The sequence below is a fragment of the Sus scrofa genome, chromosome 12 (assembly GCF_054392235.1).
Source record: "Sus scrofa isolate SSC_HxYL_T2T_F1_AM1 chromosome 12, Sscrofa_HxYL_maternal_Yorkshire_Landrace_v2.0, whole genome shotgun sequence".
Classification (NCBI taxonomy): Eukaryota; Metazoa; Chordata; class Mammalia; order Artiodactyla; family Suidae; genus Sus; species Sus scrofa.
This window is the reverse complement of record NC_139394.1, coordinates 23,871,473-23,898,185: the sequence shown is the minus strand read 5'-3', so window position 1 is coordinate 23,898,185 and position 26,713 is coordinate 23,871,473. Positions and strand designations below refer to the sequence as shown.

Below are 26,713 nucleotides of genomic sequence, written 5' to 3'. Positions count from 1 at the left end.
TCTTAACCACTTGGCCACCAGGGAACTCCAAGGTTCCAGTCATTCTGCCAAGGGCAACTAAAAGCCCCTGAAGCCTTTTCCATTAGCTTCATTGTGAGTGAATTAGGGCGAGAGTGAGGCCAGAAGACCATCTAAGGGCGGCCACGAAGATCCAGATGAGAGATGAAGGGGGCTCGGGTGGGGCAGGGAGATTAGCAGCATCCCAAGGGGAGAAGGCAGGGCCCCCTGGGCCCACGGAGTATGAATCTCCAGATCTAGACAGCACCCTGGGCCTCGGAAGAGTGGGGAGGAGGGAGCCCGGCTGCCGCCGTCCCTCCCAGCAGCCCAGGCAAAGCAGAGCAGAGCAGTTACCGTGAGCCTGGGCTGGGCTCTTGTCTGTGCCATGACTCCAGGGAGCTCGGGCGGCTCGCCTGTCTATGACTCAGTTTCCTCGTCTGTAAATGGAGCTAATCATAACCCTGCATCACACTCCCTGGCTCAGGATTAAATGCCATCTCAGCAAAAGAGTCTACCCGGTGCCTGGCCCCAGGGAGCTGCTCTTCTGCTTATCTCTCTTATTTGAATTTTCTACCCTGCCTTCCAGGGGTCTTGGACCTGGAAAGAACATAAGCTTTAAAGTCAGACAGACTTAGATTGTCTGCCCAGCCACTTATCAAGGATAAGGCTTTGGGCAACCCCCTTGACTTCTTTTTTCTCTTTTCTCGTCCTCTTTCTTTCTTTCTTTCTTCGTTTCTTTATTTTTTTCATATTTGGCCACCCTGCGGCATATGGAGTTCCTGGACCAGGGATCAGATCCGAGCTGCAGTCGCGACCTAAGCCGAGGCTACAGCAACGCCAGATCCTTAACCCACTGTGCTGGGCCGGGAATCGAACCTGAGTGCCAGCGCTTCCAAAATGCTGCCGATCCCCTGGCACCACAGCGGGAGCTCCACCCCCTTAACTTCTAAGCCTCACTTTTCTGATCTGTTAAGATGGGGCCGGTGTGAGGGTGAAGTGGGGTGTGGAATCCAGGCAGGGTTTGTGCCCGTCTGTGCTCTCGTCCAGCCCGCGGATAGTGACCAATGGCCTGCCCGGCTCCAGTTCTCCGATGAGGTTGCAGGGATTCAGTGGTGAGGGAGCCAGGCCAGTCCTGCCCTGCTGGGGTTCATGCTGAGCAGAGAAAGCACATCTTACATAACAGTTACCAGTTATGATAGGGGAGTTCAGGGGAGCATATGACCCTGACCTCAGCAGGGTAGGGGGGTGTCTGGAAGGGTGTGTGGGGATCCACAGAGCAGGGAGGGAGGGCAGTCTGGGAGAAAGGTGGGAGTGGGTGCTGGGCAGCTGGGAGCCAGGGGCAGGAGAAAAAAGCGAGGTGAGGAATCGGGCGGCCGAGCAGCCCATCACTCAGGCTAAGCCTTTGCGGGGATTTAAAGTCTCAGGGGTGGGAGGTGAGCCCAGGAGGGAACTGTTACATCTGTGAGAGGAGGAGACGGTGCCATTGCTGTTGTCCAGGTGAGCCAGGTGGGTGGGGCCTGATCAGGTTGTGGCATGGGGGCTCCAGAGGAGGGTACAATTTAGCGAGATTTAAGGGGAGGGCAAGCCTGGGCTCGCTGATGGCTGGGCCATGAGGGAGGGTGGAGGAGGCAGTGCTGGTTCCTGGGGTCCCAGCTTGGGCTGTGGGGACGGTGAATGATGGGACCCTCCCCTGAGCCACAGGGCACTGGAGGGGCAGGTTTGGGGAGAGGAAGCCAAGAGGTTCCTTGGGGGCCTTGTGGAGTCTGAGGCCCCTGGGACTCATCCTGGTGGAGGTGTCCTGGCGACAAAGGCTCCAAGGGAGGCCCACCTGGGGAGGGCATTTGTCTATCAGTGTGGACGCACCTGCAGCCATGGGTGTGGGGACACAGCTGGGCCTCAGGAGGAAGTGCGGGATGGAGACCAGGGAGGAGGAGCCAGGTGTGGACAGACCCTTCCAACGCAAGGCTTGAGCCCCTCCGAGGGCCTGGGGAGAACTCCTGACTCCTGCCTGCCTTGTAGCCTGTCCCCCAGCTCTGGGCAGCCTGTGGCAGCCCAGCCACAGTGTCCTGGGCAAGGAGAGGAGAGGACCTTCCACTCCCATCCTAGTCCCTTGTGGCCAGGGAGTCAGGAGATGGAGCCTGAGGTCAGCTTCAGGCCCTGGGTCTGTCCAGGGTCCTGATCACCAGCCAAATGTATGCTCCAGCGAGTCCAGCCTCCTCCACCCTCCAGCCCCCAGCCTCTTTCAGAGACCACTGACTGTCAGGCAGAGGACGGGCTGGGTGGGTGTGACACGTCCCTGCAGCCACAGACCCAGCCTTTGAGCTGGATGTGACCTCGATCACCTGTTTTACCAGCAGGCCTTAGTGAGGCGGTGGGGGAGGGGGCCTGACTTGTCCAAGGTCACCTCGCTGGTTCAGTCTCAAAGTGGCACCCTCCTCACCACCTCAGGCTGACACTAAGCTTGTCTCCTGCTCTGAATGTCCTTGTCCTGTGTCCGGCAGATCTAAGGTGATGGGCAAAGGTTCATGGCCAGACCTGGAGTGTTCACCTGCCAGCCCTGAAGTTTCCTCATCTGATTGGCTTTGAGAACAGAGGCTCTTGCTGGGTGTGGCATAGGAAGGGGGCCATGAGCCTGAAGAAAGGAGCCCCGACTTTGATGGGGAAGATCCTGCAGGGTGCTCCAAGGATGATTGATTCATTGATTCAGTAAATATTGATGAGTGAATATTGATACGTGAACCAGCATGGCTCCAGGCTCTGGAGTATGGAGCTGAGAGGGCAGTCGAGCTCCCTGCCCCAGGAATTTTCCACCTACTGGAGAAAGCCTCCTACAGCCAGGACCCCGAGATTGCAGTGAGCACTCAGGGAAGATGAACAGGGTGATGTGGTTGCCTTTGAGCTGGGAGGAAGGGGGGAGCTGCCGTGACAGGGAAAAGTGCTTAGAGATGGCCTTGCTGAGGAGGTGATTTTTTTTTTTCAATTAAAAAAATTTTTATTGGAATTCCTGTCGTGGTGCAGTGGTTAACGAATCCAACTGGGAACCATGAGGTTTCAGGTTTGATCCCTGGCTTTGCTCAGTGGGTTAAGGATCTGGCGTTGCCATGAGCTGTGGTGTAGGTCACAGACACGGCTCAGATCCTGCGTTGCTGTGGCTCTGGTGTAGGCTGGTGGCTACAGCTCCGATTAGACCCCTAGCCTGGGAACCTCCATGTGCTGCGGGATGGGCTCAAGGAAAGGCAAAAAGACAAAAAAAAAAAAAAAAAAAAGAAAAAATTTATTTAATTTTAATTTTATTTTTATGTTTTGTTTTTTAGGGCCACACCTGTGGCATATGGACGTTCCCAGGCTAGGGGTCAAATCATAGCTGTAGCTGCCGGCCTACACCACAGCCACAGCAATGTGGGATCCAAGCCGTATATGTGACCTACACCACAGCTGACAGCAATGCTGGATCCTTAATCCACTGGGTGAGGCCAGGGATCGAACCCTCGTCCTCATGGATACTAGTTGGGTTCATAACCTGCTGAGCCACAACGAGAACTCCAGGAGGTGACATTGATGACAGTTGAGCTCAAACCTTAAGGGTGAGAAGAAGGCAGCCACATGAAGAAGCGAGAGCAGGGGCTCTGGGCAGAAGGCACAGCAAATGTGAAGACCCCGGGGAGAGGAAGGGCTTGGCTCATTCACTGGCAAAGCTCCCTGTGGCTCGCTCACCATTGTGAGAAAGAGGAAGAGAAGGTGGTTAGGAGAGGGAGGGACCCGATCAAAAAAGACCCTAGATTTGATTCCAGGGGTAATGGGAAGCCATGAGAGGTGCTAAGCCGGAGAGAGACAGAATCTCGTGGATATTTCTCTCTCTCTCTCTTTTTTGTCTTTTTAGGGCTGTTCTCATGGCATGTGGCAGTTCCCAGGCTAGGGGTTGAATTGGAGCTGTAGCTGCCGTCTATGCCACAGCCACAGCAACACAGGATCTGAGTCTCGTCTGCCACCTACACCACTGCTCATGGCAATGCCGATCCTTAACCCACTGGGCGAAACCAGGGATCGAACCTGCGTCCTCATGGATGCTAGTCAGATTCATTTCTGATGATCCATGACGGGAATGCCTTGTATGCATTTTCAAATGCTTGCTGCAGCCGCTGCGTGGAGAATGGCTTGCAGACGGGAGAGTGGAACCTGGGGAGGTTTGTGCAGTTATCCAGGCAAGAGGTGCTGATGGTGTGGACAAGACGGTGGCAGGAAAGAGGGAGTCAAGTAATATTTTGGGAGCAGAGCAGTTGCGGCTTCCTGATGGATTGCATGTCTAGGATGAGGAACAGAGAGGAGTCAAGGGAAACTGGGTGGATGTATCGAGCTGGAAAAGATAAGGGTGGAGGTGGAGAACAGGTCTGATGGGGAAAGTCAAGTGCCACATGGTGAGCAAAGAGCATCTGCAATGCCCGTGGGACAGGCAGGTGGGGACACTGAGCAGACAGCGGGAGGTACCAGAGAGGCTGGGCCGGGGGTATATCTGGCCATCACTATCAGCAGACAGACAGGCTTCAAAGCCACAGGCATGGACAGCATCGTGGGAGAGGTATGCAGAGGGAGGAGGGCTCAGGACAAAGTTCTGGACCTCCCCCCTCTTTCAGGGAAGGGACTCAAGCTCAGCTCTGTTGACATTTTGGGCCAGATGACTCTTTGCTGAGGGATTGTCCTGGGCATCTGGCATGCTTAGCAGCCTCCTTGCCCTCTCCCCAGCTAAACAACCGAAAGTGTCTCTAGGCAAATATCCCCTGGTGGCACTTCGCCCTAGTTGAGAACCGCTAGTGCAGAGGATGTTGGGAGTGGGGGGAACCAGGGAAGTCACCAGCGGAATTAGGAGGAAAACCAACGACCATAGGGTTCTGGATGCCAAGAGGGAAGGAGTGACTGCAGGCAAGAGGCTGTGCCAAGGACTGAGAAGGGCCCAGAAGCCACCACTGACTTTAGCAGCATGGGGACTGGGTGCCCTGACGAGCAGCTTCCTGGGAAGGGGTTGCTAAGTTATCCTGAGTGAGAGGCCAGAGAGAGGGGAGAGCAAGTGTGGTTGGCAATTTTTTTTATTTTTTTGATTTTTAGGGTTGCACCCGAAACATATAAATGTTTCCAGGCTAGGGGTCCAATCGGAGCTACAGCCACTGGCCTACACCACAGCTCATGGCAACGCCAGATCCTTAACCCACTGAGCGAGGCCAGGGATCAAACCTGCAACCTCATGGTTCCTAGTCAGATTCGTTTGCTGCGCCATGAAGGGAAGCCCTGGTTGGCAATCCTTGATTAGTTTTGCCATGAAGGGGAGCAATAAGTAGGTGGACCGGTGATGGCTTAGAAGGATTTTACTTAATGTAAGGTGGATCATGTTTGGTGATGGTGGTGGTAGGGTGGGGGGCTGTTTGCCCTTTGGAGCCCCCCCTGCCGGTTGTCTGGGGCATTGCCGACCCCAGAGGAGTATCGATGCCAGCATTTAAATATGTTAGCATTTTATTTATTTATTTATCTGGCTGTGACTGTGGCATGTGGGAGTTCTCAGGCCAGGGATCAAACCTGTGCTACAGCAAGGATCCAGTCTGCCGTGGTGACAAAGCCAGATCCTTAATCTTCAACTGGGGAACTCCTCAATATGCTAGCTAGCATTTACAGAGAAGGTTGGGGACCCTCTGGGGGCATCGAGAGCGCCGGGTAGAGGTGTCCAGGCAGGTGAGGGCTGAGAGACTGGGGGGACCGTGGAGGCTGCCCCAGGTGCCTGCAGGAGTGGAGCAGGGGGCTCCTGGCGGGCAATGGGTGGGGTCCCCACTGCTGTCCCCTGTCGGCAGCTTCTAGGCCCCCCCTGGGGCCCTGGGGGCGGGGAGGGCAGGCCTGGCCTCTCACCCCTCCCCTCCCCTCTCTCCCCCCTCCCCTGTCTCCCTGCAGAAAGCGGGCGGCGGCCTGCGCCAGTGGAAGCGGGTGTACGCCGCGCTGCGGGCGCGCTCCCTCTCGCTGAGCAAGGAGCGGCGGGAGCCCGGGCCGGCGGCGGCGGCGGGGGCGGCGGCGGCCGTCGCAGGTGAGGACGAGGCGGCGCCCGTCTGCATCGGCTCCTGCCTGGTGGACATCTCCTACAGCGAGACCAAGAGGAGGCACGTGTTCCGGCTGACCACCGCTGACTTCTGTGAATATCTCTTTCAGGCTGAGGACCGGGATGACATGCTGGGCTGGATCAGAGCGATCCGGGAGAACAGCAGGGCCGAGGGCGAGGTGAGGGCCGGGCCGGCCCCAGCCGGGCCGGGGAGGGCGGGCGCAGGCCCCGGGCGCCCTTCACCTGCCGGGCTTCTCCCTTCGCTGCTCTGAGCCTCAGTCCCATATTGTGTGAGATGGGGTAACCGGGGGACACTGGACAACCGTGCCCACCTAGGGTTTGGTGTGAAGGGAGGATGCGTGGGACAGTGGCTCACAGAGGACTTGGCATCCTCAGGGTTTCATGACTGGCAGGAACCAGAATAGCTGGGGGAATGATAATTATTATTCTCATGTTGTTATGTCTGCCTTGGGCAGGCTCTGGCCCAGAGGTCAGCTCCAAGCCAAGCTCAGGCTCTTCTTGCTGGAGGTTCCAGAGTCAGGGGTCTCCTGTGCAGCGTATTACAGAATGAGGTGCCCCCGGGCCAGAACCGTGGCTGGCGCCTCTGACAGAGCTGGCCTGTCTGCAGGGGCACAAACACATTGACCTTGGGAGCAGGCCAAGAGGATTGGCCTTTGGCAGCGGGCAGCGGGGGCTGAGCCAAGGGCTTTGGCAGAGACTTCAGGAAATTTTTCAATGGCGCCCCCTCCTGGGCAGCCACAGCTGCACACCAGGGGCCTGGGCTGGGGTTTCTGCCTCTGCTCACCCCCTCTGCCAGGTGCCCCCCACAAAGGTACTTTCACACACCTGCACAGAGTTATGTAGGGGTCTTGAGCTTGGGGGCTGGTCTCCCCCAAGAGGATGGTAGGCTTGGGCCCTGGTCCAGATGTGCACCTGCTCTGGCCACGGGGACAGGGGTGCTAGGGCATGCTGAGGACACGAGGTCTCATTGAGCCAGGCCCTGCTCCTCAGTACATTGTTTCTCCTCACTGCTGGGCTGAAAGTACCTGGCACCTGGAGCCCTTTTCTAGGGGGACTGGCTGTGCTGTCTCCAACAGGGCACGATCGGGGCTGGGGAGGTCCCAAGTCACCTTCATTATTGCAAGAGCTGCCCCTCTTGGGTACCTCATCTGTCCCTTGCCAGGACCACCATCAGTGCTATGTGCAGAATTCTGCAGCCCAACCCTGAGGTTGCCATGTTATCTCCCCCTGTTACTGCCCAGGAGACTGAGGCTCAGAGAGGCTAAGCGGATTACCCAAGGTCACACAGCTGGTGAGGGGTTGCTCGGGAGTCCAGCCCTGGTGTTTCTTGCTCCAGGGTCTGTATCCTCCAGCTGGCAGATGGAGGAGAGGGGAGGCGAGGCCGAGGCAGGGGCCAGGGAGAAGCCCTGGGTGGGCTGGCCATAGGCACTGATGGGGTCTGCTTTCTCTTCCCTTCTCCTCCAGGACCCCGGCTGTGCCAACCAAGCTCTGATCAGCAAGAAGCTTAATGATTACCGCAAAGTGAGGTGAGGCCCAGCCTTCATGGAGCAGCCCTGGCCGTGGGGTGGGGGACACCCTGGGCAGAGGTCATCTTCCTGGCTCACCTCCAGGCCGGAGGGCCACCCCCGAAACGCCCTCTGCTGGAGGCCAGGAGGGTGGCAGGGGCGTTAAGGCCTCCAGTCCCCCGAAGGGCATGCAGGGGTGGCCTCAGGGCTGGAGGGGAAGTCTGAAGTGGTGGGAGGCCAGGGCAGGGGGCATGCTGGTCACCCCCCCATGAAGACCTCTCCTCTCCCCTCTTCCTACACAGCCATAGCTCTGGGCCCAAAGCCGATGCCTCCCCAAAAGGCTCTCGTGGCCTGGGGGGCCTCAAGTCTGAGTTCCTCAAACAGAGTACGGCACGAGGCCTCAGGACTCAGGACCAGCCTGCAGGGAGCAAGGGTAGGAAGGCGGCTGCTGAGGGGGTGGCGTGCACGCATGTGTGTAGGAGGGTGGGGGGTCAGCCTGTGGGTCTACATGGGAGCGGAGGGCGTGTGTGTGTGTGTGTGTGTTGGGCTGTGTGTGGGTCTGTGGCTGTGCATCTCGGTTATCCTTGTGTGTCTGTCTGTGTGTGTACACCTGTGAGGGTCTGGGGGCTCTCTGAGCCTCAGGGCTGGAAGGGCCTGGAACTTGATGTCTTTCTTTCTGTGACATCCGGGTGGTCCTTCAGTCTCTGCTTGTGCCCCTTCGGGAGAAGGAAGCTCATCCTCTCTGCAGGCAGCCTTTTTCATCTTCACACAATTTTTTTGCCTTTTTTTAGGGCCACACCCATAGTATATGGAAGTTCCCAGGCTAGGGGTTGAGTCAGAGCTATAGCCTGTGTCCTCATGGATACTGGTCCCGCTGAGTCACAACAGGAACTCCCATCATCGCACATGTTTGGCTCTTAGAACGTTCTTCCTTTGGTTGAACTAGAATCTATGGCCGCCACCTTGTTAAAAAGGGGTCCACACAGAAGTCCTGACTTTACTCTGAAGCCACTTCTTTGGGGCCACACAAAAGTCCTGACTCTACTCTGAGGCCTCTTTTCTCCAGGGTAAATACCCTCCCCTCTTTGGCCTTCTCTGTTGGGGTGTAATTTCCCATCAGCCCTCAGCATCCCAGTTGCTTCTCTCACAGGGTCCCCGTGTGTCCAGTGTGGGAATGCGAAGGGGGTGTGTGTGTGAGCAAGTGCGGTTGCTGCCCCTCCCAGGGCCCCCAGCTCACCCCGGCTCTCTCTGCCTCTCCCAACCCCAGATGACAGTGCCGCCACCCCCAAAACCCCCTGGGGCATCAACATCATCAAGAAGAACAAGAAGGCAGCGCCCAGGGCATTTGGGGTCCGGCTGGAGGAGTGCCAGCCAGCCACGGAGAACCAGGTGGGTTCCAGCACACTCCAGAGCCAGCAGGGAAGTGGGGCGAACGAGGCAGCGAGGCACTTTGGAACCCGCTCTGCACCTCGTTTTGCTGCCACAGTTGGGCACACGGCCCAGGGAGGGAGCCGCAGAGCTGAGACAGAGCCCAGAATCCCTGACGCCCAGCTGGTGCTCCTCAGACTATGGCCAGGCTTTCGTGCTATTTCCAGCCCCCAGACTGGAGGTGGCGAAGGCCTTTGTACCCGTGCCCGTGGGTTCTGCCTTGCACTGCTCCTAGCTTGCCCTCCCCACCTCCTCTGGCCCATTGGTGGAGAATGTTGGCTTTTTTTTTTTCATATGTTGAAGCATATATAGTTGCTGTACAATATTGTATCAGTTGCAGGTATTCAGTACAATGATTCACAATTGTTAAAGGTTATACTCTGTAGGAGTTCCCGTCGTGGCTCAGCGGAAGTGAACCCAACTAGTGTCCATGAGGATGTGGGTTCAAATCCTGGCTTTGCTCAGTGGGTCAGGGATCCCACGCTGCCATGAGCTGTGGTGTAGGTCGCAGACACGGCTCAGATCCTGTGTTGCTGTGCCTGTGCTATAGGCCGGCAGCTATAGCTCCGATTGGACCCCTAGCCTGGGAACCTCCATATGCCACAGATGTGGCCCTAGAAAGATTAAAAAAAAGTTATGCTACTCCATAGTCTTTAAAAAATATTGTCTGTTTCCTGTGTTGTACTATATATAAATGTATTTTTGGCTGCCCTCCCTAGCATATGTAGTTCCCAGGCCAGGGATCAGAGCTGAGCCACAGTTGCAGCCTATGCTGTCAGCTGCGGCAGTGCCAGGTTCTGAACCCACTCTGCTGGGCAGGGGATTGAACCTGCATCTCAGGGCTCCGGAAAGAATGGAATTGGTGAATTTCATTATGCCACCAGTTCCGTTGCATCATAGTGGAAACTCCTGTACAGTATATTCTTTTTTTTTTTTTTTTTTTGTCTTATTGCTATTTCTTTGGGCCGCTCCCACGGCATATGGAGGTTCCCAGGCTAGGGGTCCAATCGGAGCTGTAGCTGCCAGCCTACACCAGAGCCACAGCAACTCGGGATCCGAGCCGCGTCTGCAACCTACACCACAGCTCACGGCAACGCCAGATCGTTAACCCACTGAGCAAGGGCAGGGACCGAACCCACAACGTCATGGTTCCTAGTCGGATTCGTTAACCACTGCGCCACGATGGGAACTCCCCAGTATATTCTTATAGCTTCTTTTATACCTAATAGTTTATACCCCTTACTCCCCTCCACCTGTATTGCCCCTCCCCGCTTCCCTCTCCCCACTGGTAACCGCTAGTTTGTTCTCTAGATCTGTGAGTCTGTTTCTTTTTTTTCTTTTTTCTTTTTTTTTGCCTTTTTGCTTTTTCTAGGGCCACTCCCACGGCATATGGAGGTTCCCAGGCTAGGGGTCAAATCGGAGCTGTAGCCACCGGCCTGCGCCAGAGCCACCAGAGCATCTGCAACCTACACCACAGCTCACAGCAACGCCAGATCCTTAACCCACTGAGCAAGGCCAGGGATCGAACCCACAACCTCGTGGTTCTTAGTCGGATTCATTAACCCCTGTGCCACGACAGGAACTCTTTTTTTGTTATATTAACTAGTTTGTTTTATTTTTTTAGATTTCACATGTAAGTGATATCACACAGTATTTGTCTTTCTCCGACTTATTTCACTTAGCATAATGCCCTCCAAGTGCATCCATGTTGCTACAAATGGCGAAATTTTATTCTTTTTCATGACCAAGTACTATTCCATTGTCTATACACTACATCTTTATCCATTCATCTGTTAATGGGCGCTTAGTTTGCTTCCATATCTTGGCAACCATAAATAATGCTGCTATGAACATTGGGGCACATGTATCTTTTTGAATTGGTGTTTCTGGTTTTCTCAGATACATACACAGGAGTGGAATTGCTGGGTCGGATGATAGCTCTAGCCTCAGTTTTTTGAGAAACCTCCATACTGTTTTCCACAGTGGCTGTGCCAATTTACCTTCCCACCAGCAGTGTATGAGGGTTCTGTTTTGTCCACATCCTCGCCAACACTTGCTTTTTGTGGTCTTTTTGATGATAGCCATTCTGACAGGTGTGAGGTGGTATCTCATTATGTTTTTTTTGTTTGTTTTTTGGCCACACGGGCAACACGTGGAAGTTCCCTGCGTCAGGGATTGAACCCTCACCGCAGTTGTGACCTGCATTGCAGTTGCAACCTGCGCCACAGCTGCAGCAAGGCAAATCCTTAACCCCCGTGCCACAAGGGAACTTGCTCGTTATGGTTTTGATTTGTATGCCGTGGTGATTAGTGATTGAGCAGCTCTCCATGTGCCTGTTGGCCACCTGCGTTTCCTCCTAGGGAAAAAGTCTATTCACTTCTTCCGCTCATTTTTCAATCGGGTTGTCTGTATTTCTGATGTTGGGTTGTAGGAGATCTTTGTATATGTTGGCTGTTAACCCCTTATTGGTCATATCGCATGCAAATTATTTTCTCCCGAGAAAGCTGTTCTTACCCTCCCTAACACCCCAGCCTTGCTGTGTCCCCAGCGTGTCCCCCTGATCGTGGCTGCGTGCTGTCGTATCGTGGAGGCACGGGGGCTGGAGTCCACGGGCATTTACCGAGTGCCAGGCAATAATGCAGTGGTGTCCAGCCTGCAGGAGCAGCTCAACCGTGGCCCCGGTGACATCAACCTGCAGGACGAGGTGAGTCTGTGGAAGGGGGGCCACTGTGGTGCGTGTGTCTGTTGTGTCATTGTGCTCTGTGATGTGCCCAGCACTGGACCAGGGCACCACAGTGGACAAGACAGGACTTGCCTCTGAAGGCCAGCCCGAGGATGGGCATCGCCCCAGCTGCCGCCCAGCAGGTGGATGCGTTCATGGCCTGGGAGCCTGGAGGCAGAGGCTGGAGGCTGACAGAGTTTTGGGCCTCGAGGATGAGTCAAGTTCACAAAAAGCCAGTGAAAGCCAGGAAAGGGCACTCCAGGCAGAGGGAACAGCCTGAGGGAAGGCGGGGGCCCAGAGCTTTGCCAGCAGTCACCACGCCTTCTCTGGAAAGGGCCAGGTGGCAAGTATTGCAGCCTTTGGTTACCACGCGGTCTTTTGCAAACACTCCTCCTCCTTCTTCTCTTCCTTCTCATTTTTCTTTCCTTCCTTCCTCTGTCCGTTCTTTTTTTTCTTCCTTCCCTCCTTCCTGTCTGTCTGTCTGTCTGTCTTTTTCCTTCCTTCCTTCCTTCCTTCCTTCCTTCCTTCCTTCCTTCCTTCTTTCTTTCTGTCTCTCTCTCTCTCTTTCTTTCTTTTTAAGGCTGCACCCATGGCATATGGAGGTTCCCAGGCTAGGGGCTGAATTGGAGCTGCAGCTGCCGGCCTACACCACCGTTCACGGCAACGCCAGATCCTTAACCCATTGAGTGGGGACCAGGGGTTGAACCCATGTCCTCATGGATACTAGTTGGGTTCTTAACCCACTGAGCCACCACAGGAACTCCTCGTCCTTGTTTTTCCTCACAATCCTTTAAAAATGTAAAAACCAGTCTTAGCTCAAGGGCCACAGGAAAACAAGTTGTTGGCCATGGTTTGCAGACTCCTGGTTAGAAGAAGAGGAGTATGTAGTGTTTGCTGAAGTGGCTGCAGCTCGGGAAGAGAAAGGGCCGATCAGATGAGACCAGACCAACTCGTGAACGGATCTGACAATCACACTTCAGAGTTTGCAGCAGGTTATAATGACTATAAATGGAATATAACCTTTCACAGCTGTGAATCACTGTGGTGTACACTTGAGACTTATAATACTACACATCAGCTATGTCTCAATTAAAAAGAGAAGTGTTGGTGTTTCTGCTGTTGTGCAGTGGATTAAGAATCCAACTACGGTGGCACTGATTGCTACAGAGGTGTGGGTTTGATCCTTAGCCTGGCAAAGTGGGTTAAAGGATCTGGCACTGCCACATCTGTGGCATAGGGAGCAGCTGTGGCTCAGATTCAGTCTCTGGCCTGGGAACTTCCATATGCCTCTAGTGCAGCCAATTATTAAAAGGGGGCTGGGACTTCCTGTTGTGGCTCAGCGGTAATGAATCTGACTGGAATCCATGAGGACACAGGTTCGATCCCTGGCCTTGCTCAATGGGTTAAGGATCAGCGTTGTCATGAGCTGTGATCTTGCTCGAATCTGGTGTTGCTGTGGCCGTGGTGTAGGCTGGCAGCTGCAGCTCTGATTCGAGCCCTAGCCTGGGAACTTCCATGCTGCGGGTGTAGCCCTAAAAAGACAAAAAAAAAAAAAAAAAAAAAAACCAAAAAAAAAAAACCACCAGGAGTTCTCATCTTGGCTCATCGGGTTAAGGACCCAATGTTATCTCTATGAGAATGTGGGTTTGGTTCCTGGCCTTGCTCAGTGAGTTTAGAATCCAGCGTTGCTGCAAGCTGTGGCATAGGTTGCAGTTACAGCTCTGATCCGGTGTTCCAGTGGCTGTGGCGTATCCCTTAGTTGCGGCTCTGATTCAACCCCTGGCCCAGGAACTTCCATATGCTGCAAGTGTGGCCATAAAAGAGACAGAGAGAGAGAGAAGTGTTTAAGTCAGGAAAAAAATTACTTCGAGGAGCTCTAGTTAAAGTAGAGCAAGCACTGTCCATCCAATCTTTCCTACTGATTAAGCCTAAAAATCCTGGGCAGGATATATGAATACCATCAATAACTCTGAAGAATGGATACAGCAGACCAAAGAGGTCAAGGCCATGAATGCCGCATTCCAAGGAAGATCAAGGCCATCTAATGGAAACTCCCAAACTGTCTTTCCTGTCTAAGAATGTTTCTGCACTTTTTTTTTTTTTTTGGTCTTTCTGTCTTTTTTAGGGCTGCACCTGCGGCACATGGGGGTTCCCAGGCTAGGGGTCCAATAGGAGATGTGGCCTCCGGCCTACATCAGAGCCACAGCAACTTGGGATCCAAGCCGCGTCTGTGACCTACGCCACAGCTCATGGCAACGCCGGATCCTTAACCCACTGGGCAAGGCCAGGGATCGAACTCACATCCTTGTGAATGCTAGTTGGGTTCGTTAACTGCTGAGCCACAACGGAAACTCCTGATTCTGCACTTTCATTGCAACTCATGCTCTTCTGCTCTCATGGAGAGAGATGTTCATGTCTGCAACCCATGTTTCCCTATTTTCTCTAGAATTCTGCTCTGTCAGTCATCTCCCCTTTCTCTTTTGCTGTGAACTGAATTGCGTCCTTCCAGAATTCATGCGTGGGAAGCCCTAATTCCCAGGATGACTGTGTTTGGAGAGGGCCTTGTAGGAGGTGATTAAGGTTAAATGCAGTCGTAACGTCGGGGCCCTGATACAACAGGGTTAGTGTCCCTTGTAAGAGGAGGCCCCAGAGAGCTCCCTCCCTCCTTCTGCTTTGTGAGGACACAGCAAGAACCAGGGTTGCCTGCAAACCAGGAAGAGAGCGCCCCACCAAAAACCGAATGTGCTAACACCTTGATCTTAGATTTCCCAGCCTCCGGGGTTTTAAGAAAATAAATAAAGCTGGGGCAAATATCCAAATAAATATTTCCGTTTTTAAAAAAGTTTGCAAGAGTTCCTATTGTGGCTCAGTGGTAACAAACCCGACTAGTATCCATGAGGATGTGGGTTTCATCCCTGGCCTTGCTCAGTGGGTTAAGGATCTGGTGTTGCCATGAGCTGCGATAAGCGTCGCAGACACGGCTCGGATCCCGTGTTGCTGTGGCTGTGGGGTAGGCCGGCAGCTGCAGCTCTGATTGGACCCCTAGCCTGGGAACTTGCATATGCTGCAGGTACGGCCCTAAAAAGAAAAATACATACCCACTTGCATACGTACATACATACGTAAACTTTGCAGCAGGGTCAGTGTTTCCCAGAATCCTGAGGTTCCCCAGAGAGGCTGTGGGAGGCCAGGGGCAGGTCAGGACCCCCCACCCCCATCCTTGTTTGAACCTAGTGTTGCGTGCTTTGCTCTGTCTGCTTTTTTACGTCGATTTTTTTCCTGTTGAGCTTTCACATGTGATTTTACTTGACAAAAAAGACTCTGCTGGAAAAGATGTTTTGGAAAACCATGAGCCCAGGCAGTGAAGTCCCCTGAGTCACATACTCTGAAGCTGTATGTGAAGTCATAAGACAGTTTTCCTGCCCTTGGGAAAAGATTGGGAGACAAGTACGTGTGAAACAGCGGACAAGAGAAAAGGCTGATTCTCCTCAAGGACCAGGCTGTGTGATGAGGAAGGAGGGGTTGCTGGGGGCTGGAGCAGCGGTGACCTTGAAATGTTTGAATCTTTGAAGGATGAATAAGGAAGGCAGTCCAGGCAGGGGGTGCCGGCATTTTCCAGAATCCCAGAGAAAGGTCTGGGTGTCAGAATGGACCCACCTCCTAAGCTTGGGGGAGGGTGAGGCCCAGGGCAGGAGACAGAGGGCTTTTGATGGCTTCATTAAAGCCTTTGACCTTGAGCCAATGGACAATAGGGAGCCTTTGATGGTTCTTCAGCTGGGGAGGCATAAATGAGAGTGGGGTTTGAGAAAGTAGTGCTTTAGCTTTTGCCTAATGGGTATGAACCAGGGAGGCCCAGAGCAGGGCATCCTCGGTGGAAGAAATTACCAACATATTGGAAGTGGGAGGGGTCAGGAGGACCGGCCGGGGGTGGGGGTGGGGGGGAGCGGATAAGGAGGATGGGAGCAGTTCTAGGACTTGGCTGCCAAAGGGGCTGGAAGAGCCAAAAGGTTGAGCTGCAAGCTGGTATCTGTCCCTGGCAGACCCTGGGGAATAGGGCAGGAGGGGGAGGACGTGTCAGGCAGCGGCCCTGTTGGATTCTGGGTGGCAGTAAGTCACCCACATGGGTTAACTGAGGCTGATGCATAATCAGGCTCTAGATGGAGGGTGGACTGGGGGGTGGGCTTAGGGTCACTCTAGGGCACAGAGGTGAGAGGATGGAGGGAGCTGCTGTTTGGGGAGAGGGTGGGCCCCTGGAGACTGCAGGGGCCAGGCTCTGAGTGGGGCAGAGGAAAGGGGAGCCCAGGCGAGGCTCAGGTTGGGGGGCAGATAGGACAGAGCAGAGGATGGGTCAAGAAGGGCAGGGCAAGGCCTTGGGTTTGGCGGCTGGGAGATGAGAAAAGCCCACGAATCAGGGCCAGGAGGTGATGGAGGGAGGTGGGCAGGAGTGCACTGGGTGGGGTGGGGGTGCATATCAGCTGGGCCCCAGCCAGGGAGGGGGGACCACGGTGGGGGCGTGCATTGGGTGTGTGGCTTTGTTTTAGACATGGGTTGAGACATGTCGTGAGGAGTGCTGGAAATTAAGAGCTGTGTGCTGGGTAAACCTATCTCCTATTGAGCCTGTGGATGGCCCGACATTAAGCTGTGGACCCACTGAAGTGAGTGTATATATCTCTGAGGTGTGTGTCTTTGTGTATCATGCTGCTTTCTGGGCATGAGTTGTTCTGAGCCCTTCCTATCAAGGCTGTCATCTTTGACTCTGTGAAGGTTGATGGTGCCCCCTGGTGGACAGAAAAGACAATGAGCTGGCTCTTCATTCCTAGACCAGAGTTTCTCAACCTTGACACTTTGGGCAGAATAATTCTTTGCTGTGGGAGGCTGTCCTGTGCCCTGAAGGAAGTTTCGGACGTCCCTGGCTTCTATCCACTCGATGCCCGTGGCACCCCCCACTCCCCAGCTGTGAAAACTGAAATGGTTCCAGACGTTGCCAGACGTGGGTGGAGGCAGAGTGGCTCTGGCTGAGAACTCATGATTTTGACCACTGAAGTGCTGGGCTAATAGGGCTGCTAGGGGATAGGATCGCGGTGCAGCCTAAGACAGACGGGATCCCTGCCCCCATGTGGCTTACAGTTCCGCCAGGGAAATCGACAGGAATGAGGAAACGAATGCATACGGTGATGATCGATTGTGGTAGGTGTCGAGGAAGGAGAGACCAGTCAGGGCTGTGATCCAGGTGACAGGAGGTGGGGATGGCGGCCGCCTTAGCTGCCACGGTCAGGGGTCAGATGAGGGAAGGTCTCTCTGAAGAAGCTGGAGGTGGGGAGCCAGTCCTGTGAAGGGCAGGGGATGGGAGGTCCAGTGGAGGGAACTCGTAAGTGCAAAGGGCCTGAGGCAGGAAGGCGCCAGGCATGAACAGGCGCCATGCGGTGGATAAGGAGGGGAGTCCGAGGAGGACTTCCCTAGACGGGGAGCACTGGCAAGCAGGAATTGGCACCAGCAGGCCCAGTGGGGGTCTAATGGGCAGGCTCGTGTGGGGCTGGGTTTTGCTCACTTTGCCCCGCCCCCCATAGTGCCTGCACCAGGCAAGATACCTGCTTCTTTCTCTGGATGGGCCAGGGGATCGGGGGGCTAGGACCTGGCTGGGGACTCTGTTCTGCTGTCCCCTGATGAGTGTTCTTAGCCCAGAGATCCCTGGTCTGGGCATAGCTTGGTGTGAGTGGATCCCAGCGAGGGCCTGGGCTGTAGGACTGAACCAACTTGGAGGTGTGGACACCCGGGCGGGGCCTTGCTGGCTCTGAACCTGAGGGCCGGGGGTGGGGAGTGGATCTGGGCGCCTGGGCAGGTCCTGCCTGTGGCCTGACATCTTCATCCCCTCCCCAGCGCTGGCAAGACCTCAACGTGATCAGCAGCCTGCTCAAGTCCTTCTTCCGAAAACTACCTGAGCCGCTGTTCACCGATGGTGAGTAGGGGCTGGACGTGGAGGATGCGGGGAGGGGGGGATACCTGTCTGTGCTGCCTCCTGACCACCTCTACCCCGGGTGTGCTGGCGTTCCTTTGGAGGGGTTTGTTTTATTTCATTTTTCCTTATTTACTTTTTTGCTTTTTAGGGCCGCACCCACGGCATATGGAGGTTCCCAGGCTAGGGGTCAAAATGGAGCTGCAGCTGCTGGCCTACACCACAGCCACAGCAACGCGGGATCTGAACAGCATCTGCGACCTATACCACAGCTCACGGCAATACTGGATCCTTAACCCACTGAGTGAGGCCAGGGATCGAACCTGCATCCTCATCATGGATGCTAGTCAGATTCGTTTCTGCTCAGCCACGATGAGAACTCCTGGAGGTTTTTGTTTTACTGCAAAAGAAACACGTGCTTGTAAAAAACTTAGTACAGATAAGAATAAACGCAAAGGTCCTTGTCATTCTCCCATTCCCTGTCCCCAGATCTTAGCTTAACACTCTCTGAGCATTTACTGTGTGTCCAGCACTACTTCCTACAACTCCACGAGGTAGGTACTATTACTTCCTCAGGGAGGAGTCTGAAGCACAAAGGCCCAGTGACTTCCCCAAGGTCGCAGAGGCTGTAAGTGTCTGGGCCAGGATACAGCCTCAAGCATCTGGCTCCAGAGCCCAGCTCTTGACCATTCACTGAGCTGCTTAGTAATAGTACGTTGTGGAGTTCCCCTGTGGTGCAACAGGTTAGGGGTCTGGCGTCGTCACTGCAGCGGCTTGGGTTGCAGCTGTGGCTCAGGTTCGACCCCCAGCCCGGGAACTTCCACGTGCCGTGGGCGCAGCCAAAAAAAAAAAAAGAATCGTATGATGTGTTTCCTTGCAGACCCTCTTAAGCACATGACAAGGACACACATGTGTACACAGGGCTTGAGGTTGGATGGGTGCAATGTCGAGCTGGTAAACAAGCTGGGAAACGTCTCACACGTGCCTCTCAAGGGAAAAAAGCCGTGATGCGTAGCATTTTCCAGCTTCCATGGGAGAAATGCCCCACCCTGGCTTATGTCAAGCTCCTAATTTGCTGTCACCAACGTGAGTTGGGAAGAGAAACACAACCCTTTGTCAGGAGCCCGTGTGAGCGGCTCCCGCACACTGGGTGAGTGGTTCTTAACAGGAGGCTGGTAATTTTGACTTTCATGCACGTCCTCCAAAGAGCCCTACCTCATTCTTCTTTTAAATCAACCCACTAGTGTTTCATAGTCTGAATAGACTATCATTTGTCTAATCACTCCCCTCCTGTGGATTTTCAGGTTGTCTTCATATTGTTGCGATTTCAAAACATGGTGCAGTGGCTTCCCATTGTGGCTCAGTGGTAAAGACAACGACTAGTATCCATGAGGACTCAGGTTCGATCCCTGGCCTCGCTCAGTGGGTTAAGGATCTGGTGTTGCTGGGAGCTGTGGTGTAGGTCACAGACGTGGCTCAGATCCCTTGCTGCTATGGCTGTGGAGGGCCGGCAGCTGTAGCTCTGATTCGACCCCTAGCCTGGGAATCTCCATGTGCCCAGGATGCAGCTCCTAAAAAAAAAAAAAAAAAAAAAAAAAAAAAGTAGGGAGTTCCCGTCATGGCTCAGTGGTTAAGGAATCTGACTAGGAACCATGAGGTTGCAGGTTCAATCCCTGTCCTTGCTCAGTAGGTTAAGGATCCGGCATTGCCATGGGCTGTGGTGTAGGTCACAGACACAGCTCAGATCCAGTGCTGCTGTGGCTGGGCTGTGGTGTAGGCTGGCAGCTGCAGCTCCAATTTGGGGCCTAGCCTGGGAACTTCCATATGCCGTGGGTGTGTCCCTAAAAAAAAAAAAAATGTTACAACGGCTTTCCTTGAATATGTCCCTACACACCTGGACGGGTGCCCCGAGGTAGATTCCTAGACGTGAAATCACTGGGTCAAAGTTCTGGAAAACTTTTTTTTTTGCTTTTTTTAGGGCCGCACCCTTGGCATATGAAAGTTCCCAGGCTAGGGGTTGAATCAGAGCTGGAGCTGCCGGCCTGCACCACTGCTTGCAGCAATGCCAGATCCCACTTGCCTTCCCACTGAGCAAAGCCAGGGATTGAAGCAGCATCCTCATGGATGCTGTATTGGGTTCTTAACCTGCTGAGCCGGGGTCATTTCTGTCATCACTGGGGAGATTAACCATCTTTTCATTAGTTTATTGGCCTTTACTATTTCCTCTCTCATTTCTTGTTCAGACTGTGTGCCTGTTTTGCTGTTAGGTCGTTGGTCTTTTTTTCACATTGATTTGCAGGCGACAGGCTCTTTGTATATTGTGGATGTTAGCCTTTTGCAAATATGGTAATGAATCCTGCTAGTGTCCATGAGGACTCAGGTTCTATCCCCTGGCCTTGCTCAGTGGGTTAAGGATCTGGCTTTGCCGAAAGCTTCGGTGTAGGTCGTAGACACGGCTTGGACCCCGCATTGCTGTGGTTTGGCTAGTGCCAACGGCTGCAGCTCCAATTCGACCGCTAGCCCGGGAACCTCCCTTGGGTGTGGCCCTAAAAAGACCAAAAAAAAAGGAAAGAAAAAAGAAAACAGTTATTTTATGTGTCATCAGGCTGTTAGCCTTTAATGGATTCTGTTATCTCATGTTTAGGAAGAGTTTATGATTAAAGTATTTTCTTATTTTTCCTGATATTTTCATAGCTTTTCTTTGGGGCTCCGTAATGCAGTTAAATTTGTTTGTGTATTATGTGAGCCACAACTGAATTTATTTTCCCAACAAGACAGCTAATTGTCCCGGGGACATCATCACCGCCTCCATTCCTCCCCCACTGACTCGAAGAGCTGCCCTTATCACATTATGAAGATCTGTCTCCCTCCTTTCTGCCCTGGCCCTTCATCGGCTTTCCCTGTCAGGGCCACACTGCCTGAGCTGTGCCATCTTTTTAGTGTGTTGCAGTATCTAACAGGGCAAATTGCCCCCATCATTCTTCCTTTAAGAAATATTCTTGGTTGGAGTTCCTATCGTGGCTCAGTGGCAACAACCCAGCTAGTGTCCCTGAGGATGAGGGTTCGATCCCTGGCCTCGCTCAACGGGTTAAGGATCCAGCGATACCCTGAGCTGTGGTGTAGATCGAAGATGCAGCTCAGATCCCACATTGCTGGGGCTGTGACGTAGGGCGGCAGCTACAACTCCGATTCCATCCCTAGCCTGGGAACTTCCCTACACCATGGGTGTGGCCCTAAAAAAAAAAAATTCTTGGCTGTCTTTGAGCATCCAGTCATCCAGATCAATTTTAGGATAAACGTCCCATGTCTCATTTTTTTAAAGTTCCCTGTGGATTTCTTCTGAAGGGAGTTGAGGGAACCGTGTCACAGATGAGGAGGGGTATCTGGAGGTTGAGAGGCCCCTCCCTTTTCTCTTCTGACCTTGTGGTGCCCTTGTCCCGGAGGCTGGGGCCAGGGCCACCTGAGAGCGGTGGTGATGGGTTTGGTGGTGTGAACACAAGGCCACGGAGCCCTCCTCCCCCAAAGTGGAGCAGCCTGGGTGCAAAACGCTGGCCTCCCAGCAGGGCCTCCTCAGCCAGCGGGGCCTTCAGCTGGAAGCAGACCCCTCTAAAGAGCCCTCACTGTGTTCTAGACAAATACAACGACTTCATCGAGGCCAATCGAATCGAAGACTCGAGGGAGCGGATGAAGACGCTGCGGAAACTGGTAAGGAGGGAGCGATGCTGTCAGGCAAGAGGCAGACTCGACGGGGCGGGCAGCCCCGACCCCCAGGAGCCCAAGCCCCATGCCCCCATTCCCTCTGTGACCCGGGAAAGCCCTTCTCCACGCAGGGCCCACCACAGGGCCAGTTAGAAAGTGGATTCCAGACCCCCTGAGATACGGCAGTGGAGCCCCCTGGAGCGGGGTGGGGAGGCGGGAGCCCTCACAGCCCGGTCCCCTGTCCCTTTCTCCTGCCGCCCAGATCCGGGATCTCCCAGGACACTACTATGAGACCCTCAAATTCCTCGTGGGCCATCTGAAGACGATTGCCGACCACTCGGAGAAAAACAAGGTGGGTGGGGCCCCGGGGTGAAGTGCCGGGAAGGGGGGCCCCCCAGGGTCTCCTCAGCACAGTCTCAGCTCCTCCAGGTCCCGTTCATCTCAACCCCCTCTGGCCACGCCCTCATTCTGTCCCCACCCCTTCCGTCCATACTGGCCAGTGCTCCTCTCCCTGCAGAGACCTGTCCTGAGTTTCTGAGGGTCCTCCAGGGGCCAGAGTGCCTCAGCCCCCCTTCGTCTGTCGGAAACCTGTCCTGTCATCCGGCTCAGATCCCTTGTGTGGCATTTTCCGGAGCAAATCTCTGCTATCCTCTGATTCTGCAGGGAGGGGGAATGAGGGGGGCTCTGGGCTCTCTCCCAGTCCCAAGACACCCTCGGCACCTCCAGTGGGTCCTCAGCCTGGGATCTCCTGCTCCCAGCACCGTGTGGGTGTGCAGGTGGGGAACTGCCCGTGACTGCTGAGCCCCGGGCTGTGTGGGGCTGAAATCTGGCCCAATCTCTGCTTACCAGGCACCTCCGTGCCCAGAAAGGAGGCCTCCGGCCCCTAAACCAGGGACAGCTCAGAATGTGGTTAGGCTGGGGGCCTGAGGGGTCTGGAGGGAGGGAGGCCTGGGGGCTGGAGATCAGAGCTCACAGGGTGTTGACACCGAGCCACGTCCCTCCTCTGCCCAGATGGAGCCCCGGAACCTGGCCCTGGTCTTCGGGCCAACGCTGGTGAGGACATCCGAGGACAATATGGCAGACATGGTGACCCACATGCCTGACCGCTACAAGATTGTGGAGACGCTGATCCAGCACGTAAGTAGCCACCCTGGCCCGGGCCATGTCGGGCACCTCACTCCTGCTTGTCTGGGTGGATGTGCGGCTGGGCTGGTGGATGCCCTTCAGAAGCAGTAGGATCTGTTTCAAGACTGGATGGCAATGGGAGTTCCTATCGTGGCTCAGCGGAAACGAATCTGACTAGCATCCATGAGGATGCGGGTTCGATCCCTGGCCTCATTCAGTGTAACAATCTGGCATTGGCATGAGCTGTGGTGTACGTCACAGACATGGCTTGGATCCCAAGTGCTGTGGCTGTGGCATCGGCCAGCAGCTGTGGCTCTGATTAGACCCCCAGCCTGGGAACCTCCATATGCCGCGGGTGTGGCCCTAAAAAGACAAAAGAAAAAAAAAAAAGGACTGGATGGAAATGGATCCTGAATCCCTGTCTTTGGAACATCAGCAAAAATCAGGAGGCCCCTGGAGTTCCCATCATGGCTCAGTGGTTAACGATTCCGACTAGGAACCATGAGGTTGCAGGTTCGCTCCCTGGCCTTACTCAGTGGGTTAAGGATCCAGCGTTGCAGTGAGCTGTGGTGTGGGTTGCGGACGTGGCTCCGATCTGGTGTTGCTGTGGCTCTGGCATAGGCCAGCGGCTACAGCTCTGATTAGACCCCTAGCCTGGGAACCTCCATATGCTGTGGGAAGCAGCCCTAGAAAAGGCAAAAAGACCAAAAAAATAAGTAAATAAATAAATAAAATAAAATCAGGAGACCTCTGAGCTTCCAAGATGCCCGTGAGGGTCAGAGGGAGGAGGAGCATCAGGGAAGGGTGCTGCTGGGTTGGAGGGAAGGTGGAACGAATGCGGGGGTGCCTTCAGAAGGTGGCCCCCACGAGAGGAGTCCTGGCAGAAACTGCAAACAGATGCAGAGATGGGGGCAGAGCTCGGTCCTGCAGGCCCACTGAGACTTCGGGTAGACAACAGTGATGCCCAGGGTAGGGGAGGCAGATGGGGCAGGAACCTGCACTCCTGCTCAACCTGTCTTGGGCTGGCCATCTTCCTTGTCGTGGCTACTGGGAGGCTCCAAGAGTGGGTTATCTCTAAGGATTCTTTCTGTCCACCACCGAACAAGAACCCAGAGCAGCCAGCAGAGGGCGCAGGAGGCCTTGGTTTTCCAGCGCCAAATCCAGGCCAGCACCGCCCCCTTCTGGGGCATTCCGGGGGATGTTTTTATGAATCATAGATTTTCCATTTCCAGACCTTGGTGTGGCCTGCGGTCTAGCCCACAAAAAATGGAACCAGAACTCTCCTGCCAGGAGAAATAAGATTGGCAGCGGTCAGAGCAAGGGAAACCGCAGCCTCCCCCACCTCAGGCATGTTAGGGAAGGGAAACCAGATCATGTCAACTCCCGTTTTACAGATGAAGAAACTGGGGCTCCGAGAGGCAAAGTGATTGGCCCAAGGTCACTCAGCTAATAAGTAGCAGCTCCAGGATTTTAGGCCCAGGCCTGTCTGACCAAAGCTTTACTCCCCAACCGACGGGGAGGGCCGACTCCTGGGTCTGTCCTGGCATTGGCTCTGGAGCGAGGGAGGTTGGTCAGAGTCAGCCAGGTGAGGCTGTAGGTAGATTGCATCACGCGGGCTGGCTTTGTCTGCTCGTTTTCTTTCTTCACCGCACGGTCAGGGCTCTGGGCCATAGCAAGGTGCTTCAAAGCCTCTTCTCACCCTCACTCTAGGACTGCCAGCCTGGAGGCCCACTCTAGAGTTGTCCAGGAAACTGGGCCTGCTGGGCAGGGTCGGGGGGTCCTGATGAGGCCTTGGTCTGGGGAAGCTTATCTCCCCTGGAAAAGTTCAGCTTCCCACGTTAACAGGGAGACGCTGGATCCCCCATGAGTGTAAGCCTTAGGGGTCGGGGGAAGAGAAGACCAGCCCTCTGGCTCCTACCAAAGTCCCAGGAAGCCTGAGGCCTGTGGTCAGCTGGGAGGTCAGGAAGGGCAGCCTTCAGGAGAAGGGAGGCGCAGCGTCCACTTACCGTCCCCTAGGCCCCTGGGGTAGTCCCCAGCCAACAGCAGCCCCTTCTTTGGATGGGGCTGGGGAAGGTGGGACACATCAGTCTCCTTTGTAGGTGTCACTCCAGTACCCAGTCTAGTTCCTGGGACATAGCGAACACTCAGTGTTTATTAAATGAATGAATGAATGGCTTTTTTTTTTTTTTTTTTTTTGTCTCTTTAGGGCCGCAGCATATGGGGGTTCCCAGGCTAGGGAGCTAATCAGAGCTGTAGCTTCCGGCCTATACCACAGCCACAGCAATGCCAGATCCAAGCCACATCTGCAATCTACACTGCAGCTCACAGCCATGCCAGATCCTTAACCCACTGAGCGAGGCCTGGGTTTGAACCTGGGTCCTCATGGATACTAGTCAGATTTGTTTCCGCTGAGCCACAACGGGAGCTCCCTGAATTGCTCTTGTGGTTTTGCCAGTGTGGGCCTTCCCGCTGAGGGATTCATTCCTGGGAACTAACCGAGCCTGGCAACCCTCCATTCTCTGCCTCCTTGGCATTAGAGCGTAATCAGCCCTGGGTGATTGCCAAAGGAATGAGCTGCCCGCTCTGTAAGCCCACTGAGCCTGCCCTCCCAGGTTGGCCAGGGTCTGTTTAGCCCAGAGGCTCTAGAGCCAGGGATCGGTATTGTCACACGCCCAGACAGGGCGGGACTTGTGGCAGAGACCGCTTTGGCTCTGAGCCCCTGGCCAGTCAGCTGACCAGTCAGTTGGAGTTGGTGGGTCACATGACCCCCTGCTGGGAATTTCTGCTGCAACTGTCCCCTGGCCCCTCTACCCAGGGCTTCTGTCTTTGGTGGAACTCTCAGGCAGCAGAGCCAGAAGGGCTTAAGGCATCAGATCAGACCTTGCATTGTACAGAGGGTGGAAACTGAGGCTGAAGAGATGTGATGACCTCCCCAGGGTCGCACAGCAGGATAACGGCAGAGTGGAGACAAGCAAACTTACCCAGTGGCAAGGCACCAACCAGCTCATACCCATGTTTACTAAGTCAATTGGAACCCAAACAAAGACCATGCCAAGGCATTTGTTCATTTATTCACTCAGCAAACGTGGTGATTCCTACTCTATGTACAGTGGGATTACACAACCCGCCACTGGGGCTTTGCGGCCAGATCATTCCTCTTTGTAGGGGGCCGTCCTGAGTATTGTAGCATGCTTAGCAGCATCTCTTGGCCAGATGCCAAGAGCATCCCTCCATTTGTGACAGTTGAAAATGTCTCCCCGGTGGTCCAGTGGTTAGGACGGGGCGCTTTCACCTCTGCGGCCCAGGTTCGATCCCTGGTCTGGGAACTGAGATCCCACATCAAGTGGCTGCATGCTGGCAGCAAAAAATAAGAAAGGAAGGAAAGATGGAAGGAAGGGAGGGAGGGAGGGAAGAAAATATGTCCAGACATTGCCTGGGAGGGTGAGGCAAGAAATAGCCCTAGTGGGGAACCGGTGGCGCAGAGGCTGAGCGCGCTGCCTCTGGAACCCGCCTGCCTGAGGTCGAACCCCGGGTCTGCTCCTTACATGTTGTGTGGCCTTGGACAAGTTACTTACTCTTTTGGTGCCTCCATTTCCTCACCTGTAAAGTGGGGGTGATGATTGGGTTACCTCCGCGTGTTACCGTGAGGGTAATGTGGGTTATTATCCTTAAAGCACTTTAAATGGTGCCTGGTAAGTAGGGAGTGTTATATAAGAATTTGCTCTCATCATCGCCAGTGTCAAAATTCCATGCCAGCGGCAGTGCAGGTGCCAGGAACACAGAGGAATGGAACTCGGGCCCTGCACTGAAGGAACGCTGCCTGATGAAGGCATCTCTTCTTCCCACCCTGGGCTGTTGCCCACGAAGCCCCCTGGCAGGACCCAACCCAGGCCTGGGTGTAGGGCTGGGACCTTAGTCGGGAGTTTTTGAAAGACCGGAAGGCAGAGAAGGGAGAAGGAGCATCCAGGCAGAGGGAACAGCATGTGCAAAGGAAGGCAGGCATGGAGTTCCCATCGTGGCTCAGCAGTTAACGAACCTGACTAGTATCCGTGAGGACACAGGTTCCATCCCTGGCCTCACTCAGTGGGTTAAGGATCCGGCATTGCCATGAGCTGAGCTATAGGTCGCAGACACGGCTCGGATCCCATGTTGCTGGACTGTGGCTGTGGCTGTGGCTGGCAGCCACAGCT

At 54.5% G+C, this 26,713-nt stretch overlaps 1 protein-coding gene across 1 annotated transcript in view; it reads left to right on the top strand.

The window, feature by feature from the left end:
- Window positions 1-26,713, top strand: part of ARHGAP23 (Rho GTPase activating protein 23) — a 62,074-nt gene that overhangs the window by 20,338 nt on the left and 15,023 nt on the right. The window contains 9 exon segments of the mRNA XM_084984509.1: window positions 5,929-6,249; window positions 7,556-7,617; window positions 7,899-8,029; window positions 8,864-8,985; window positions 11,573-11,728; window positions 17,624-17,702; window positions 21,331-21,404; window positions 21,661-21,750; window positions 22,410-22,535. Of these exon segments, the coding sequence (XP_084840635.1) occupies window positions 5,929-6,249; window positions 7,556-7,617; window positions 7,899-8,029; window positions 8,864-8,985; window positions 11,573-11,728; window positions 17,624-17,702; window positions 21,331-21,404; window positions 21,661-21,750; window positions 22,410-22,535 (1,161 nt within the window).